The sequence below is a fragment of the Trachemys scripta genome, chromosome 16 (assembly GCF_013100865.1).
Source record: "Trachemys scripta elegans isolate TJP31775 chromosome 16, CAS_Tse_1.0, whole genome shotgun sequence".
Classification (NCBI taxonomy): domain Eukaryota; kingdom Metazoa; phylum Chordata; order Testudines; family Emydidae; genus Trachemys; species Trachemys scripta.
Window position 1 is genome coordinate 28757745 of NC_048313.1, and position 17166 is coordinate 28774910.

The 17166-nt window shown below is 61.4% G+C and overlaps 1 protein-coding gene across 1 annotated transcript in view; it reads left to right on the top strand.

Moving 5' to 3' along the window:
• The window catches only part of ADGRL1 (adhesion G protein-coupled receptor L1), a gene marked incomplete at its 3' end in the record, with an annotated part of 45831 nt that extends 29434 nt beyond the window's left edge, over positions 1–16397 (top strand). Inside the window, 15 exon segments of the mRNA XM_034791918.1 lie at positions 3796–4596; positions 5721–6035; positions 6543–6646; positions 6983–7168; positions 8441–8479; positions 9573–9756; positions 10744–10866; positions 10948–11153; positions 11577–11747; positions 12369–12578; positions 12933–13153; positions 14627–14693; positions 15490–15581; positions 15845–16013; positions 16269–16397. Coding sequence (XP_034647809.1) covers positions 3796–4596; positions 5721–6035; positions 6543–6646; positions 6983–7168; positions 8441–8479; positions 9573–9756; positions 10744–10866; positions 10948–11153; positions 11577–11747; positions 12369–12578; positions 12933–13153; positions 14627–14693; positions 15490–15581; positions 15845–16013; positions 16269–16397 — 3017 coding nt within the window.
• Positions 16398–17166: the final 769 nt, after the last annotated feature.

Genomic DNA, 17166 nt, shown 5'->3' on the forward strand with positions numbered 1-17166 from the left:
GTGTACAGGGGTAGGTAGGGATGGTTGGATAAAGGGGCGTGTACAGGGGTAGGTAGGGATGGTTGGTTAGAGGGGCGTGTACAGGGGCAGGGAGATGGGGATAAAGGGGCGTGTACAGGGGTAGGTAGGGATGGTTGGGTAGAGGGGTAGGTACAGAGGCAGGGAGATGGGGATAAAGGGGCGTGTACAGGGGTAGATCTGAGACCTTCAGGGGCCTTTAATCTAGCGCTGGCTCTGAACAGGGGGAGTCCCCCGGGCCGTGCTGTGTCTTAGCAGGCCCAGTGTGAACCCTGCAGCGGGAGCAGTGAGTGAGGAGCAGAGCAGTGGATTCCCCTGGGGGCAGCGTTGGTGGGGCGGACAATGGGCATCGTGTCCAGTTGCGGGGACTGGAAGGGGGGCGGGGAGAGATGCCAGGACGACTGGAGGCTGGAAACCTGCCTTGGCGAGAGCGTGGAGGAGCTTCAGCTCCAGGCTTCTGGGAGAGCCGGGCCGAGGTGACTCACTCAGCCACGGGCAGCGAGCAGGGGGCTGGGCAGAGCAAGAACCAGTGGCTGGAAGCTGAAGCTGGGCAACTTCAGACTGGAAACACAGGGCTTGTTTTTAGCTGTGATGGGGAATTAACCGTTGGCTCGATGGCGAAGAGGCTGCGGTGGGTTGTCCATCACTTGAACTAGACAGATAGATACTGTGTATAGGGAGAGGTGGGGGGTGGTGAATGGGGAGAGATGGATGGACAGACTGGCCCCAGGGCAAGCAGCAAACCCAGGTATGGAGCCCAGGGGTCCTGCTTCCCAGCCCGCATGCTCCATTCACTAACCTCGCTCCGGGAGACTGGTTTGTGGTTAGAGCGGGAGGGGCTGGGAGCCAGGACTCCTGGGTTCTACCCCCAGCACTGCCACTGAGTCTATGTGACCTTGGGCAAGTCCCTTCCTCTCTCAGTCCTTTCCCCTGTCATTAGACGTGAGGTCACAGGGCAGAGTTCGCTGGAGCCTATGCCCAGCGAAGGGCTAATTATTACCCACAAGGCTGTGGGTAATGAAGCATTGCAGCAAGCCAGGGAGCGGTGCATTGAAGGAAGGGACGCTGGGGTGACCATTCTTCAAGAGGTTCAGAGACCTCCCCGGGTCCTGTCGCCCGGTCCCCTCATGCCAAAGGCTTCTGTTGTGATTCTCATCGGTCCAAACGCCCACAGCCAGGGGCAGGCAGCAGGTGCAGTGACCAGGAGGCAGGAGGGGGTTAATTCCTCCGGGGGCCAGCAGGGGGCGATGTTGCTGGCAGTCTTGTCCCACCATGGAATTATTGCCGGGAGATTCCCCCTGCCACACGTGCCAGAGCCTGTCGTGTGGCTGCAGGGCACAGAGCTCCCGCCTTGGCATAACCAATTGGACTGGAGCCTGCTGGCATCACAGGCACTCGGCCCATCCTGCGCGCTAAACCCAGAGCAGAGGATTCGCTTGGCGCTGGATCATGCCCCTCCAAGGCCTGGCGATGCCCAGATGGCTGCCAGCCGCGGCCCTTTCCCCATCCCCCCACGCCACAAGGTGGTGTCTGCAGCGGGCGAGGAATAAATGGGCCCCGTCTGGGGGAGGCAGATGGGAGACGGGCTGGGCATAGATGGGGAGGTGGCATGAGGCCTCCAGGACCAGCTGCCCCACCCTGACAAAGTGCTTGAACCCCCCTCACACTCCCACCCCCAAGGGAGGTGGTGCTATTCCTACTGACTCCGCCTCCTGTTGACTCTGTCTCCCCCTCTGGCCGCCTGGGGGTCTGCGTCCAATCACGCCACATTTGGCACCTGCGATCTCTGCAGTGGATTCTCTGCTCTGGCCTGTGGCTTCATGTCTTTCCTTGCAGCGCTAACCCACCCCACCCGTTTTCTTCCCCAGCCTCTCTCCAGCTGCCCCGACACACCCAGAGGATGGTCGCTCCTGTCCCCCTCCACACCACCACCTTCCCTGCTCCGTTTTCCTCGCTAACAACTTTTTCCTCTGGGCTCGGAACCCGAGATCCTTCCAGGTCACAGCTGGGTGGGGAGGGGGGTTCTGCTCGCTGTCTCACCCCACCCCCTGCCCTCCATCTCCCCCGGCTGTCCCTTCACCACCCCATGTGCACCAGTTCTCATGATTCATGCTGATCTGAATCAAACCTGGCTGTTAAGGTCACTCCAGAGACGTCCAGGGTGGGGCGAGATGTGGGAGCGTGGGGGGGCCTGGGGCTGGGGGTGGGGAGCAGACCAGACCGCTTTGATCTTCTGTCCTCCTTCCATCAGCTGTTCGTCCCAGGAGGGAATCCGGCACCGTCTGCTAACCCCACAGCTGCTGATCCCAGAATCTTTCCAAGGGGCAGGATCTCTCTGCAGGGCTCTACACTAACCCTTCCCTGCCCCCCAGGGCCACGGGACAACCCCTTAGCCCCCCCACGCCCAGCGAGACGTCTGCTGGACACAGGATCCCAACCGGGGCTCTGCCGCTATTCCTTTTGAATTGGCAAAATGTTGGATCTTTTGCTTTGCTTATTTTTCATTCCAACCGTGTGTCCCCACCCTCAAATCGGTGTCACTCCAATCAGTGTGTAGGAACAGGGGCTAGAGGGGGGGGGGCGCGTCCATTACCCCCTCATCCTGCCTTCCGAGGGGAAAGGATTTCTCGCCTGAAGAATATCTGGCGACAACGGGAGAATCTGGAAGAATGTTAACCAGAGGGGAGTGGGGTCTAGTGGTTAGAGCGGGGCTGGGCGCCAGGACTCCTGGGTTCTATTCACAGCTGGGGGAGTGTAGCCTAGTGATTAGGGTAGGGGGCTGGCCATCAGGATTTCTGGCTTTTATTCCTACCTCCTTGAGGAAGTGGGATCCTATTGGAGGGGCTGGAAGTCAGGTCTCCTGGGTTCTATCCCCAGCTCTTCCACTGACTTCCCTTTGAGGGAAGTCACGTTGCTCCTCCGTGCCTCAGTTTCCCCACCTATTAAGATTCAGATTATAGTGCTGACCTGGCTCCCAGCCAGGCGGGAGAATCAGCTAAGAGCTAGGCAGCGTCCTTCCAACCACCAGCTGATCGCTCCCTGCCTTTTCCCCAGCATTCTTCATTTACCGGAGCTAATCTGGGGTCCCTCCGAGAAACCCCGTATCACAAAGCCGGGGACCAGACTCTGGGCAGTCATCGGCAAATGGGCTCCATTGGAGTCCATGGGATCCTACCCAGCCGAGGGTCTGCCCCTCCCCCCAGCCCTTTCTGACGCGGTGACATTTCACCCTCCCATTGTGCCAGTGTAAATTAGTCGCCCCCCCGTGCAGGGTGGCAGGGACCCGGCCGTGCCCCGTGGCGCTCGGGCTGGCTGTGAAACCAGACCCAGTTCCAGCAGGGCCGGCCCGGCCCATGCCACGTCCCTCAACAACCCCCGCTCTCCGGAGCAAGTGCCCACGCTGCCTTTACGCTGAGATCGGGCAGGCCACACCCTTCCAAATTCTTTTCTTTCTTTAGATCTGGGTCCCCCCCCCATCCCCTGTCCTTCACAATGCCCCCCTGCCTTCCCACGCCCCCCCCCCAAAAGTACCCTCCAAGCACTCTCTGCCCAGTAACAGAGATGAATCACCCATGACTGCAGCTGATCTAGGAACCGAGCGTTGATTTTCATTCCTCCAGCCGACAGCCTGTTACAAATTTATTCTTTCTTCTCTTTTCTCTCTTTCTTTCTCTCTCTGTCTCTCGTTCTATCGCTCGCTCGCTCTCTTGATCCTCCTCTTCCCCCTCCCACTTGCCCCAATCCCCCCCCCCCCTCTCCCCCCCCCCCCCCCCCCAGTATTCGTTTGCCCGGGGACCCTACAGAAGGTGCTGGAGGCCACGTCCACCCACGAATCAGAGCATCAGTCAGGCGCCTGGTGCAAAGACCCGCTGCAAGCCGGCGACCGGATCTACGTCATGCCGTGGATTCCTTACCGGACGGACACGCTGACAGAGTACGCCTCGTGGGAGGACTACGTGGGCGCCCGCCACACCACCACCTACCGGCTGCCCAACCGCGTGGACGGCACGGGCTTCGTGGTATATGACGGGGCCGTCTTCTACAACAAGGAGCGGACCCGGAACATCATCAAGTACGATCTGCGGACCCGCATCAAGAGCGGCGAGACGGTGATCAACACGGCCAACTACCACGACACCTCGCCCTACCGCTGGGGGGGCAAGACCGACATCGACCTGGCCGTGGACGAGAACGGGCTGTGGGTCATCTACGCCACCGAGGGCAACAACGGGCGCCTGGTGGTGAGCCAGCTCAACCCCTACACCCTGCGCTTCGAGGGTACCTGGGAGACGGGCTACGACAAGCGCTCGGCCTCCAACGCCTTCATGGTGTGCGGGGTGCTGTACGTGGTGCGCTCCGTCTACGTGGACGATGACAGCGAGGCCGCCGGCAACCGTGTGGACTACGCCTTCAACACCAACCTCAACCGGGAGGAGCCCGTCTCGCTGGCCTTCCCCAACCCCTACCAGTACGTCTCCTCCGTGGACTACAACCCCCGCGACAACCAGCTCTACGTCTGGAACAACTACTTCGTGGTGCGCTACGCCCTGGAGTTTGGGCCCCCCGACCCCAGCACGGGTGAGCGTGCCCCCCCCACACATTGGGCACCACCAGCCCCTCGGGGGGCAGGGCTTGTGAGAGAGCTGGGAGAGCCGCCCCCATTGGTGGGGTCACAGCCCGGCCCCACCAGTGGGGGAACCCAAATGTTTCCTCTCCTCGGGTGGGGGAGGGGGCGCAGCCCTTCAGAACTTGGGGGTTTGGGGGCTATTTGGAGGGAGGCTCGTAGCAGTGGGGGGGTTGGATGGAGATGTCTGGGGGTTGCGGAGGGCTCCTGGGAGGCCTCAGAAGGGCTCCGAGCTCTGTGTGGAGTTCAGGGGGTGGAGGGTCTCATGGGGATCCTGTGAAGGGGTTTTCGGGGGGCTGTGGGGGGCTCCAAGGGAGTCAGAGGCATGGGGGGCTCTGTAGGATTTGTGGGGGCTCAGAGGAGGCTGTAGAGGGAAATTGTGGTGGATCATCATTGGGGGGTGGGTCTTATGGGGAGGGGCCCACAGGGGCTCATGGGGGGTGTCTCAGGGACTTGGGTGTGTGGTGTCAGGAGCCTGGGTGGGGGGAAGGTCTCATGTGTGTGTGGGGGGGTCGCAGGGCTGTTGGAAGGGTCAAAAGGGGGTGGAGCCCAGGGGCGGGCAGAAGGGGTCCAGGTGGGGGGCGGGTGGGATTACCAGGGGGCATATGGGGACCAAAGGGGGGACATGGGGTGTGTGGGAGGGGAGGGGGGAGTTCAGGGTTGTGCATGATCGTGTCTGGGGGAGGGGAACCAGGCATGTGCACAGGGTCCAGGGAGCCAGGGGATGTCCGGATTGGGGGTTCCCATGGCTCTGAGTGGAGATGGGGGGCTTATGGGGGTGGTTCCCAGGGCTGTGGACGGGAGTGGGGGACTGGGGTAGAGGGTTCCCAGGACCATAATGTGGGGGGGAACTGGGGCAGGTTACCAGGGCCATGAGGGTGTGGGAGACTCAGGGGGTTACCAGGGCTATGGGGGGTGGGGACTAGGTGGGTTCTCAGGGTCAGAGGGAGAGAGGGGGAGGGGATGGTTCCCAGGGCCATAGAGTGGGCAGGGCACTGGGGGGGGTTCCCAGGGCCGTAGGGAGGACGGGGCACTTGGGGGGTGTCTGGGTCTCTAACCTCCCTCCTCCCGCCCCTAGGCCCCGTCACCTCCACACCGCTCAGCACCACCACCACCGTGCGGCCCACCACGGTCACCACCACGGCCTCGCCCGCCGCCACCACCACGGTGCGCAGGGCCCCCCTCACCACCCACCCCATCGGCGCCATCAACCAGAAGGGCACGGAGCTGCACCCCATCACGGCCGCTGCCCCCAGCACCCGCAAGCCCCCCTCCTCCAACCAGCACGTCTCCCCCGAGCTCTTCTGCGAGCCCAAGGAGGTCAGAAGGGTCCAGTGGCCGGCCACGCAGCAGGGCATGCTGGTGGAGCGGCCCTGCCCCAAGGGCACCAGAGGTAACGGGCGGCTGGGGGGGGCAGCGGGATGGCATTGACCCCCCCCTCAGAGTCTGCCGACCAGCTGGGAAAACAAGGAGAGTGGAGTCTAGTGGGTAGAGCGGGGGGGGGGGGGGCTAGGTGCCAGGACTCCTGGGTTCTCTCCCCATCTCTGGGAGGGGAGTGGGCTGTAGTGGTTACAGCAGGGTCTGGGTGCCAGCCAGGACTCCTGGGTTCTCTCTCCTGCTCTGCCCCTGTTTCGCTGACCTGAGCAGCATGGTACTGACTGGTACTCCCAGCCTGACCCCTAGAGGGCGACGTGGCCACACAAAGGGGGAACTGCTGCCCCTTCAGGCACTGCATCGGCCCCAAAGCAGAGACCCCCCAAAGCCCACGTACCCCTTAGGGGGCGTGGATGGGCCCTGCCTACACTGGGGAATCTGGGGCTGGGCTAAGCTGACAGGGGGGCCCCCGGCCGTCTCCCTTCTCCCCTTCTCCGGTGCCTCCCGCCTCTCTCTCTGCCCGCAGGAATCGCCTCCTTCCAGTGCCTGCCGGCCCTGGGGATCTGGAACCCGCGCGGCCCCGACCTCAGCAACTGCACCAGCCCCTGGGTCAACCAGGTGGCACAGAAGGTACGGCGGCCCCCGCCTTTCCCCCACCCTCCTGTGCCCACCATGCCTACTGTGCCCTCCATACTCGCCTCTCTGCTTCGGGGGGTCACCACTCATAACCTATGTGGGAGCTGGGGGGCATCACCCATACCCTACAGAGTGGGACCCAGGGCATGGCTTGTACCCTACAAAGAGCCTGGGGGGAGCATGGTTCCTACCCTATGGGGCAGGATCCGGCAGGTCGCTTGTACCCTGCGGGGGCAGGGCAAGGGGGCACTCCTACCCTGTGTGGGGAGACCTGGGCCTGGGACCCAGCTCCCCGGGGCTGATCAGGGTCTCTTCCCCCTGTCCCGGCAGATCAAGAGCGGGGAGAACGCGGCCAACATTGCCAGCGAGCTGGCGCGGCACACGCGGGGACCCATCTACGCCGGCGACGTCAGCTCCTCCGTCAAGCTGATGGAGCAGCTGCTGGACATCCTGGACGCCCAGCTGCAGGCGCTGCGCCCCATCGAGAGGGAGTCGGCTGGCAAGAACTACAACAAGGTGCAGGCGACTGGGAGTCAGGGCTCCTGGGTTCTGTCCCTGACGGTGACCTTGGGCGAGTCGCTGCCGCCATTCTGTGCCTCAGTTTCCCCATCTGTAAATGAGGATAATGCTACCTAGGCAACAGGCTGTAGGGAGGTGTCCATGTAGATTAGCTCTGGGGTGCCCAGGCTGTGGGTGCTCTGGCAGGACCTGTGTGGTTAACCCCCTAAAGGGGAGCCCTATGGAACCACCCCACCCCCAATGCCAGGGCGTCTCTCACATCCCATCACACAGAGAAAGGTCTATTCCTCCGTGCCAACCCCTGCAGCGTCCCCACGCGGGGCCGTTTCTGTATGTTGATATCCTGACTTCTTAATGGTGTCATCATGATGTACGACGACGTGAGGGGTCTTGTGATGTCATCACCTGGCTCCGTGACGGGAGGGCGCCCACCTGTGATGTCATCACATGGTGCCGTGACGGGAGGGCGCTCCTCTGTGGTGTCCTCACATGCCATCGGGACGTGAGGCTTCCTACTGGAGCCGCCTACGTTATGTCACGATGTGCTGACGGGTTTTGTGACACTGCATCACATCACGAGATGACAACTCTTCATCCGACGCCATGACGTGGTGATGTTCCTTCACGAGCTGCTGTCCCACCGTCGCGGGGGGCCAGCCCACTGGGTCACAGTGTGATGCGCTCTCTTCAGGGGGTCGTTCTTCTCACCAGCCACGGGCAGCCGGCTGGCTTTTGAAAGCCTGGGCCCCCCCACTCACTCCAGGGGTCACAGCTGGGATTGGCGAGAGGCCCCATTGCACTCAGCTAGTTACCCAGTGGTCATCGGCTAGTTATCGAACAAAGATTGGCTAATTTTAGCTAGTTAGCCAGTAGTTATTGGCTAGTTACTCAGTGGTCATTAGCTAGTTACCCAATGGTCATTGCCTCTAGTTATCAGCTAGTTACCCAATGGTTAACAGTTAGTTACCTAATGGTTATCGGCTAGATATTGGCTAGTTACTCAATCATTAATGGCTAGTTACCCAATGGGTATTGGCTCGTTGTCAGATAGTTACCCAATGGTTATTGACCGGTACCTGTGACTGACACTGGGGCTAGCAGGGATCTGATGCAGGAAGCGCAGATTTGGCTCCAAGGCCCCAAGGTGGGAACGTATCCCAGAGAATCAAAGCCTGGACCCTCGGTGCTGGGATCTGGCCCTGACCGTTCCTTCTTGTCTGTTCCCCGCTTCCCTCCCTGCTCTGCCTTCCACGTGTCTGGCGCCTTCAGATGCACAAGCGAGAGCGGACCTGTAAAGACTACATCAAGGTGAGTGGGGGGGCTCCTAGGCTCCCCAACACTAATCAGCTGGTCCCCGAGAAACCGCCACAGATGGGCAGCGAGTTACGGGGCTCTCAGCCCGGAGAGTGCCCTGCTCTTACACCAGGGTGCCAGCAACATAACTGATTGCAGGAGGGTCACTCCGGATTTACACCACGGAGTGAGAGGGGAATTGTGATGGGAGCCTGGGGTACAACCTGAAACTGTGGGACCGCTGTGCCCCCTTAATTCTCCAACCTGGGCTGTCTCACACAGTGCTTTGCTAGTGACAAGCAGCAAACCCCTCCAGGCGCTCTGATCACTCAGCCATGTGGAGCTCCACCCCCAGCTAGATTGTGTGAAAGCTCCCTGAGCCACTCATGAATCGTACAGAGAGAGGCACCTACCCGTCACCCCAGACCCCGGCCTTGCACCCCGGCAATATACCGTCTGACACCGCTCAAGGCTCCCTTGGACAGTGCAAGCTCCTTGATCAGTTCATCACTCCAACCAAAGGGTAGTGGAGTCTGCAACAGCCCCTGTTAACCTGAGCTGAGATTCCCCCAGCACTTCACCCAAAGCCCCACTGTTTTGGGTCAAATGTAAACCAGATTTGTTAACTACAGGGAGACCGATTGTAAGTGATTAGAAGTAGCAGCCACAGAGCTCGATGTTAGGAGCCGGCATCGAGATCCAAGTTTGTTACCTAAGAAATAAAAACAAATTTTCCGTCTAAACTCTAGAGACTGAGCAAGATTGTCAGTCTCCCAACCCCAGCTTGGCAAAGGTGGAGCCCCCGTTCCAGGGCTGGCTATTGGCCAAGAGAGACACCCACTCACCCCCCTAGCCCTGAGCCAAGGGGGCACGGGGAGGAGGCCGAGTGGTTGCTCCGATTGGGGTGGGGGTAGCTCTGGTGCCCTGGGGCATCGGGGCAGGCAGGCTGGGGGGCGAGAGAAGGGGCTGCGGCTGTAGAGGGGAGCTTGCCCCGCCCAAGGGAACCCCGGGGTCTGTCTGAGAATCCCATCCCTGGCTCCCCTCTCGGGTGTGGGGCCCAACGCGGGGCTGAGCCGTGTCACACACACACACCTGCCCCCTCCCCCAGGCTGTGGTGGAGACCGTGGACAATCTGCTGCGGCCCGAGGCGCTGGAGTCGTGGAAGGACATGAACGCCACGGAGCAGGTGCACACAGCCACCATGCTGCTGGACATCCTGGAGGAGGGCGCCTTCCTGCTGGCCGACAACGTCAAGGAGCCCGCGCGCTTCGTCACCACCCGGCAGAACGTGGGTGAGTGGCCCCCCCAATGCCTGGATGCCTGGGTCCTCCAGGGATCAGTGGAAGTAGTTGGGGGGGGGGGCAGGAACGCTCATCCTGGCCCAAAAAGGCAGAGACCCCAATAATCGCTTTCTATCCCCAGCGTCCTCGTCCCCAAGAGGCAGAAGGGAAAGCTGATTCTGGGTCAGGCCTCCCACCTGGATGCCTGGGTCCTCCAGGGTTAGGGAGGTGGAGCGGGGGTCCGCAAGGCCGATCCTGGCCCACAGTGGCAGAGACCCCACTATCCCCAATACCAATAGGCAGGTGGCGAAGATGAGCTTGGGCTTGGCCTCTTGCCCGGATTCCTGGGTCCTCCAGGGATTGGATCGGTGGGTGACCCTGATTCACAGCATGGTAAAGGGGGGTCTGGTGGTGTTTCTCAGAGCAAACTCCACCCATGTGCGGGACAGATGTGCGTGCAATGCGTGTGCAGGATGGATGGATGTGCGGGACAGATGTGCGTGCAATGCATGCGCAGGACGGACGTGTGTGCAGGATGGATGCATGTGCAATGTGTGTGCAGGACAGATGTGTGCGCGGGTCAGCTGCATGTTCAGGATGGATGTGTGTACAGGATGGATGCATGTGCAATGCGTGTGCAGGATGGATGGGTGTGATGAGTGTGCAGGACGGCTGTGGGTGCAGGATGGATTAATGAGTGGGATGGATGCTTGTGCAGGACGGATGTGTGGGGGGGGCGGATGCCGATGCAGGATGGAAGCATGTGTGTGCGATGCGTGTGCAGGGTGGATGCGTGTGTGGGACAGATGCATGTGCATGCGATGTGTGTGCAGGACGGCTGTGGGTGCAGGACAGATGCGTGTGCGGGGCGGATGTGTGTGCAGGGTGGATGCAGATGCAGGATGGATGCATGTGCGTGCGATGCGTGTGCGGGACGGCCTGGCTGCATCGCTGAGGTAGCACGCCCCCCCCCCCGCCCTCACGGCTCTCCCCCCACAGTGCTGGAGGTGACAGTGCTGAACACGGAGGGGCAGGTGCAGGAGCTGGTCTTCCCGCAGGAGTACGCCAGCGAGAACTCCATCCAGCTCTCGGCCAAAACCATCAAGCAGAACAGCCGCAATGGTGAGTGGGGGGCCCGGCCCCCGCCCTGGGCATGGGGGGAACCCCAGGGAGCGGCACTAACCACCCTCCTCTCCTCCCCAGGGGTGGTCAAGGTGGTCTTCATCCTCTACAACAACCTGGGCTTCTTCCTCTCCACCGAGAATGCCACGGTCAAGCTGAGCGGGGAGGCGGGCGCCCCCAGCCCCGCCCTGGTCGTCAACTCGCAGGTCATCGCCGCCTCCATCAACAAGGAGTCCAGCCGTGTCTTCCTCATGGACCCCGTCATCTTCACCCTCTCCCACCTGGAGGTGAGACACGCCCCAGCCACGGTGATGGGCTGCTGGGGCACTGCCCCCAATGCCCTGGCTGTGGCCCGTCCCCATACACACCCCAGCCTGGCACCAGGGGGCGCTGTGCTGCTGGGGGTGCTGCCCCCAATGCCCTGGCTGTGCCCTGTCCCCATACACACCCCAGCCTGGCACCAGGGGGCGCTGTGCTGCTGGGGTGCTGCCCCCAATGCCCTGGCTGTGCCCCGTCCCCATACACACCCCAGCCTGGCACCAAGGGGCGCTGGGTTGCTGGGGTGCTCTCAATGAGAATCTGGACGCACGAATTCCAGTGTATCCCTCTGTCCTTCTATGCCCCCCCCTCCGTACCTGGGTCCCCTGTGATGCTCGAGCTTCCATCACCTCCGTTGTCACTGACGTGTCCCCCCCGGCTGCTCCCCACAGGCGAAGAACCACTTCAACGCCAACTGCTCCTTCTGGAACTACTCGGAGCGCTCCATGATGGGCTACTGGTCGACGCAGGGCTGCCGCCTGGTGGAGACCAACAAGACGCACACGACCTGCGCCTGCAGCCACCTCACCAACTTCGCCGTGCTCATGGCGCACCGCGAAATCGTAAGGGCCTGGGCACGGGAGCAGGGCGGGCACCGGGGGCACCTCGGCTGGTCTGAGCACAGCGTCACCCCCCCAGGGGCTGGTCGGTGTGCACTGTCCCCTCCCTCCCGCAGCTGGTTTGTGCACGCTGTCCCCGCCCCTCCCCAAAGAGACTGGTCTGTGCACATGCACAGTGTGTGTCCCCCACAACGGCTGGTCTGTGTACACTGCCCCCCTCTAGTGGCTAGTCGGAGGATAACAGCCTACTGTTCCTTTAGCTCAAGTTGCAGAACGTCCTAGTTCCAATCCCAGCTGATCGCTCCTGCTGGCACGTGGGGGGGAGGGTGTCGGCAAAGGGGCAAAGAGGAAGGAGGGTGCTGGGGAGGGGAGGCATTGCTGGAGCAATGGCAGAGGTGGGGGGGTGCATCTTTGAATTGTCCAGGTTAGGAGGGGAGGGGGAGAATCCCCAGGGAGATGGGGGGGCACCAGGAGTGGGGAGGATCCCTGGTGAGATGGAGGAGGGGTGCCTGGAGGGGAGCACCCCAGGGTGCTGGGGCGAGCTCCGGCTTTGGGCAGTGGCTCCCCCGCAGCACAACAGCCCCGGGGGCGCCCGTCCTAACCCCCCTTCTCCTGCCGCCCCAGTACCAGGGCCGTATCAACGAACTGCTGCTGTCGGTGATCACCTGGGTGGGCATCGTCATCTCGCTGGTGTGCCTGGCCATCTGCATCTCCACCTTCTGCTTCCTGCGCGGGCTGCAGACCGACCGCAACACCATCCACAAGAACCTCTGCATCAGCCTCTTCCTCGCCGAGCTCCTCTTCCTCATCGGCATCGACAAGACGCAGTACGAGGTGGGGCCCAGCAGGGGGCGCCCTGCCCTGGCCCTCACGGCTGACCCCAGGGCCCCAGCGTGGCGCTAGGAGGCGCCGTGCTGCAGGAATGGCCGGCCCCGCATTCATTCCACCTCCCCTAAAAATTCCCTGCAGTTTCATTGTGTTGTCCCCTCTTTCATGATTGTGTTGCCGTAAGGCTCTTAAACAGGCCCCGCACTCCACCCCAGAGGCAGCTGCATCTCAGCACCAGGCGAGGGATCCCTGTATAAACAGTCCCCACGTGCCGCACCCCAGAAGCGGCTGCATCTCTGCACTGGGCGAGGGATCCCTGTCTGTATCGCTAACCCCCTTGTCCCTCTTCCCCCTCCCCAGATCGCCTGCCCCATCTTCGCGGGGCTGCTGCATTACTTTTTCCTGGCAGCCTTCTCCTGGATGTGCCTGGAGGGCGTGCACCTCTACCTCATGCTGGTGGAGGTCTTCGAGAGCGAGTACTCCCGCAAGAAGTACTACTACCTGGGCGGCTACTGCTTCCCGGCCCTCGTGGTGGGCATCGCTGCTGCCATCGACTACCGCAGCTACGGCACCGACAAGGCGTGAGTGCTGGGCGAGGGGCTAAGACACTGATGGAGTGGGAGTGCTGGGGGCGGGGCTAAGGCACTGATGGGGCGGGAGTGCTGGGGGCGGGGCTAAGGCACTGATGGGGTGGGAGTGCCGGGAGCGGGGCTAAGGCACTGATGGGGTGTGAGTGATAGGTTGGGGCGGGACTAAGACAGCAATGGGGCATGAGTGTTGGAGGGTGGGGCTATGGCACAGAGAAGGCATGAGTGCTAGTGGGTGGGGCTATGACCCCAACGGGTGTGAGTCCCAGCAGCAGGTTGGATAAAAATTGACATAAAAAAATTTAAAATCTCATTTTTGAAATTAATTCCCTGTTTCTCTATAAAAACAAAGCTATTCAAAATTGAATTTGAAATTGACAAACTGATGTTAAGGCCTAAACTTATTCTGATCTATTACAATGATTGTAATCAAATTACAAAAATAATAGGCAGCAGTAAACGTTTGCTGCCAAACTTTAAAGAAAGTCAAAACCCCTGAAGTGGTGGAAGTCACTGGCTCAGCACCTGGAACTGGAGTTTGTTGAAGAACTAAACCAGCTCGTGATAGCAGTAGCCTTATCTGTGTGCTTCCTTGCATTTTATCCAACGAGTTCAGCTCAGTTCATTCAAAGTTGAAAACCCAACTGGGAGTTGAAAACGCAGGAGAGCTTGTTTTCCTTTTCCAATCTGTGAATAAAACCAAGTGTGAGAGGATGAGATCTACTAGTTCTAAAATCTCGATGCGCAGGGTGACCTGAAACAATCACTGTGATTCACTAACTGCGGATAATGCTCCCTTCGTTTCATAAATCGATTCGGTTTAAATGGAAACCACGGTTTGAGAAATTCGCTTTTTCCCCAGCACGTTTAAGGGAGTTTTATTTAACTAAATCATGAAAAGCATTTTAAAAATTGTGCCTTTTTAATTGAATTCCAATTTCCAGCCCAAGGCAGCTTGACACAAATCCCGAGTAAAAAATGACTCTGGTGAATAAGAAATGCGTCATTCACCATTTTCTAACATCATACAAACATGTAAAAAGCAAGAGTCTAAAGAGACGCATGTGAAGCTATAGACTTGCTTCAATAAATTCGGCTAGATCGAGCGAATCGTCCTGCTTAGCAAGCCCAATGGAGTGTAACAGATACATTTAAATGCAAATCAACATGTGTTAAGTGTTTCCGTCCAATGAGTCTTCACCGTCCTTTAGGAAAATACCAAAAAAGTACACACCCATATGCCCTGGTCAGGGCCAGGGCACTGGCATTGATGTGGCATGAGTGCTGAGGCATATGGGGGAAATCCAGAGTGGTCCTTGTGCCCCATAGCTGTTGTGTGGGCTTCTCTGCAGTGCGCAGCTTCCTGGGGCAGCCCCAGAAGGGGTGAGGGAGATTTGGGTGTCCTCCCCCATGGGGCCACCAAGTCAGCTTGCCTGTAGCTAACACTCCCTCCCCGACTTCCCACAGCTGCTGGCTCCGAGTGGACAATTACTTCATCTGGAGCTTCATTGGCCCCGTCTCCTTCATCATCGTGGTGAGTCCAGAGGTGCTGTGGGGGGAACGTAGAGACGTCCCAGTGCCCGCAGCGTGACAGGCTGCTCCCCCAGCCTCAGGCAACCCCCCAGGAAGGGATTGGCATCATTATTCCCACTGCCAAGGCGGAGCTAGAACCCAGGAGTCCTGGCTTCCAGCCCCACCTGCTGTAACCACTAGACCCCACTCCCCTCCCAGAGCCGGGGCTAGAACCCAGGAGTCCTGGCTTCCAGCCCCACTTGCTGTAACCACTAGACCCCACTCCCCTCCCAGAGCTGGGGCTAGAACCCAGGAGTCCCAGCCCCCCAGCCCCTCCCATCAGCTCCAGCCACTGGCCCCTCACACCACAGGGGGCGCTCTCCCCTAACTCTAACCCCAACACCCCAGCCCAGAGCTCTCAGTCTCATTGGCCTGTCTCTGCCCTGTCTCTGGGTAAAGCCCCTCCCAGAACCCACTAACCCGCATTGGGGGATAAGTGACCATTGGAGCCATGTCCTGGCTCACAGAAATGGGCCCCGTACAATAGGAAAAGAAAGCCTCCCATAGCCCTTCTCAGAGTGGGGCAGAGGGGTCACGGCACGGGGGGAGGGCCGGAGACAGCCCCTCCCAGAGGGGTCACGGGGGGAGGGGCAAAGACACAGCCCGTCCCAATGTGGGGCGGCTGGGGGAGTGATTGCACGAGTGGTTGGGGGAGAGGAGGCCTCCCAGTCAGCGGGGGCTGGGGGCGGAGGGGCAGGGGGCGGAGGGGCAGGGGGGTCTGTTGCCGAGCTGGGGTCTCACGGCTCCCCCGCCCCCAGGTCAACCTGCTCTTCCTCATGATCACGCTGCACAAGATGAGCCGCAGCACGGCCGTGCTCAAGCCCGACTCCAGCCGCCTGGACAACATCAAGTGAGTGAGGCCAGGTCGGCAGGCACTGGGGTCCCCCCCACTGACGCCCCCGCCCCCGGGAGGAGCTGGGGAGACACTGCACTGGCCACAGCCCCGGCTGGACAGGGCACGGGTGACCCCCCGAGGTGGCTGCATCTCAGTGCCAGGCGAGGGGTCCCTGTATAAACAGCTCCCATGCCCCACCCCAGAGGTGGCTGCACCTCAGCACCGGGCGAAGTGTGCGGAGGATGCCATGGGTAACTCTCTGTGTCTCTCCCCTGCAGGTCCTGGGCGCTGGGCGCCATCGCTCTCCTTTTCCTCTTGGGACTCACCTGGGCCTTCGGCCTCCTCTTCATCAACAAGGAGTCCATCGTCATGGCCTATCTCTTCACCACCTTCAACGCCTTCCAGGGCATGTTCATCTTCGTCTTCCACTGTGCCCTGCAGAAGAAGGTCAGGCACTGCCCTCGGCCAGGAGAGGGGCAGCGGCAGAGCTGGGGGGTCCCAGGGTTGGGGTAGCAGTGGGGTGCGGGTCAGGAGTGAGGGGCACCGGCAGAGCTGGGGGGTCCCATGTCTGGGCTAGCAGGGGCTGCGGGTCGTGAGTGAGGGGCACCGGCAGAACGGGGCGGGGGGAGCCCAGGGCTGGGCTAGCAGGGGGTCTCCCAGCTCAGTGCACTAACCCCGGTCGTTGTCCCCCCCCCCCCGCAGGTGCACAGGGAGTTCAGTAAATGCCTGCGTCACGCGTCCTGCTGTCTGCGCAGTCCCCCGGGGGCCACACTCGGCTCCCTCAAGACTTCAGCCATTCGGAGCAACAACCGCTACTACACGGGCACGCAGGTACGGGGGGCAGAGCCCTGCCTGGGCTGGGGGGCAGGGAACGGAGCCCTCCCTGGGCTGGGGATGGGATCGGAGTGGCAGGGCAAATGGGGACAGATGTACAGAGCCCCGTCCTAGGGCTGGGGACAGATGGACAGAACCTTACCTAGTGCAGGGGGTGGGATGGGGGGCAGGGGACAGAGTCCTCCCTAGGGATGGGGGCGGGGTGGGGGGAGGTGCCAGACTCTCTCTTAGGCAGGGCTGGGGTCTCTGGGGGTGGGACAGGCAGCCAGGGGTATCAGTGTCTGAGCTCCCCCCCCCCCCCCCCAACCCCCCCCCCCCCCGCACCCCCTGCCCAGCACCCCCACCCTGAACCGAGGTGAGACTCCACACCCAGCACCCCCTGCCCAGCTCCCCCACCCTGAACCAAGGTGAGACCCCCCCACCCAGCACCCCCACACTGAACCGAGATGAGACCCCCCACCCAGCACCCCTTGCCCAGCTCCCCCACCCTGAACCGAGGTGAGACCCCCCACCCAGCACCCCTTGCCCAGCTCCCCCACCCTGAACCGAGGTGAGACCCCCCCAACCAGCACCCCCTGCCCAGCACCCCACCCTGAACCGAGGTGAGACCCCCCACCCAGCACCCCCTGCCCAGCACCCCCACCCTGAACCGAGGTGAGGCCCCCCAACCAGCACCCCCTTCCCAGCACCTCCACCCTGAACCGAGGTGAGACCCCCCACCCACCCCCCCCCCCCCCCCCCCCCCCCCCCCCCCCCCCGGGGGCAC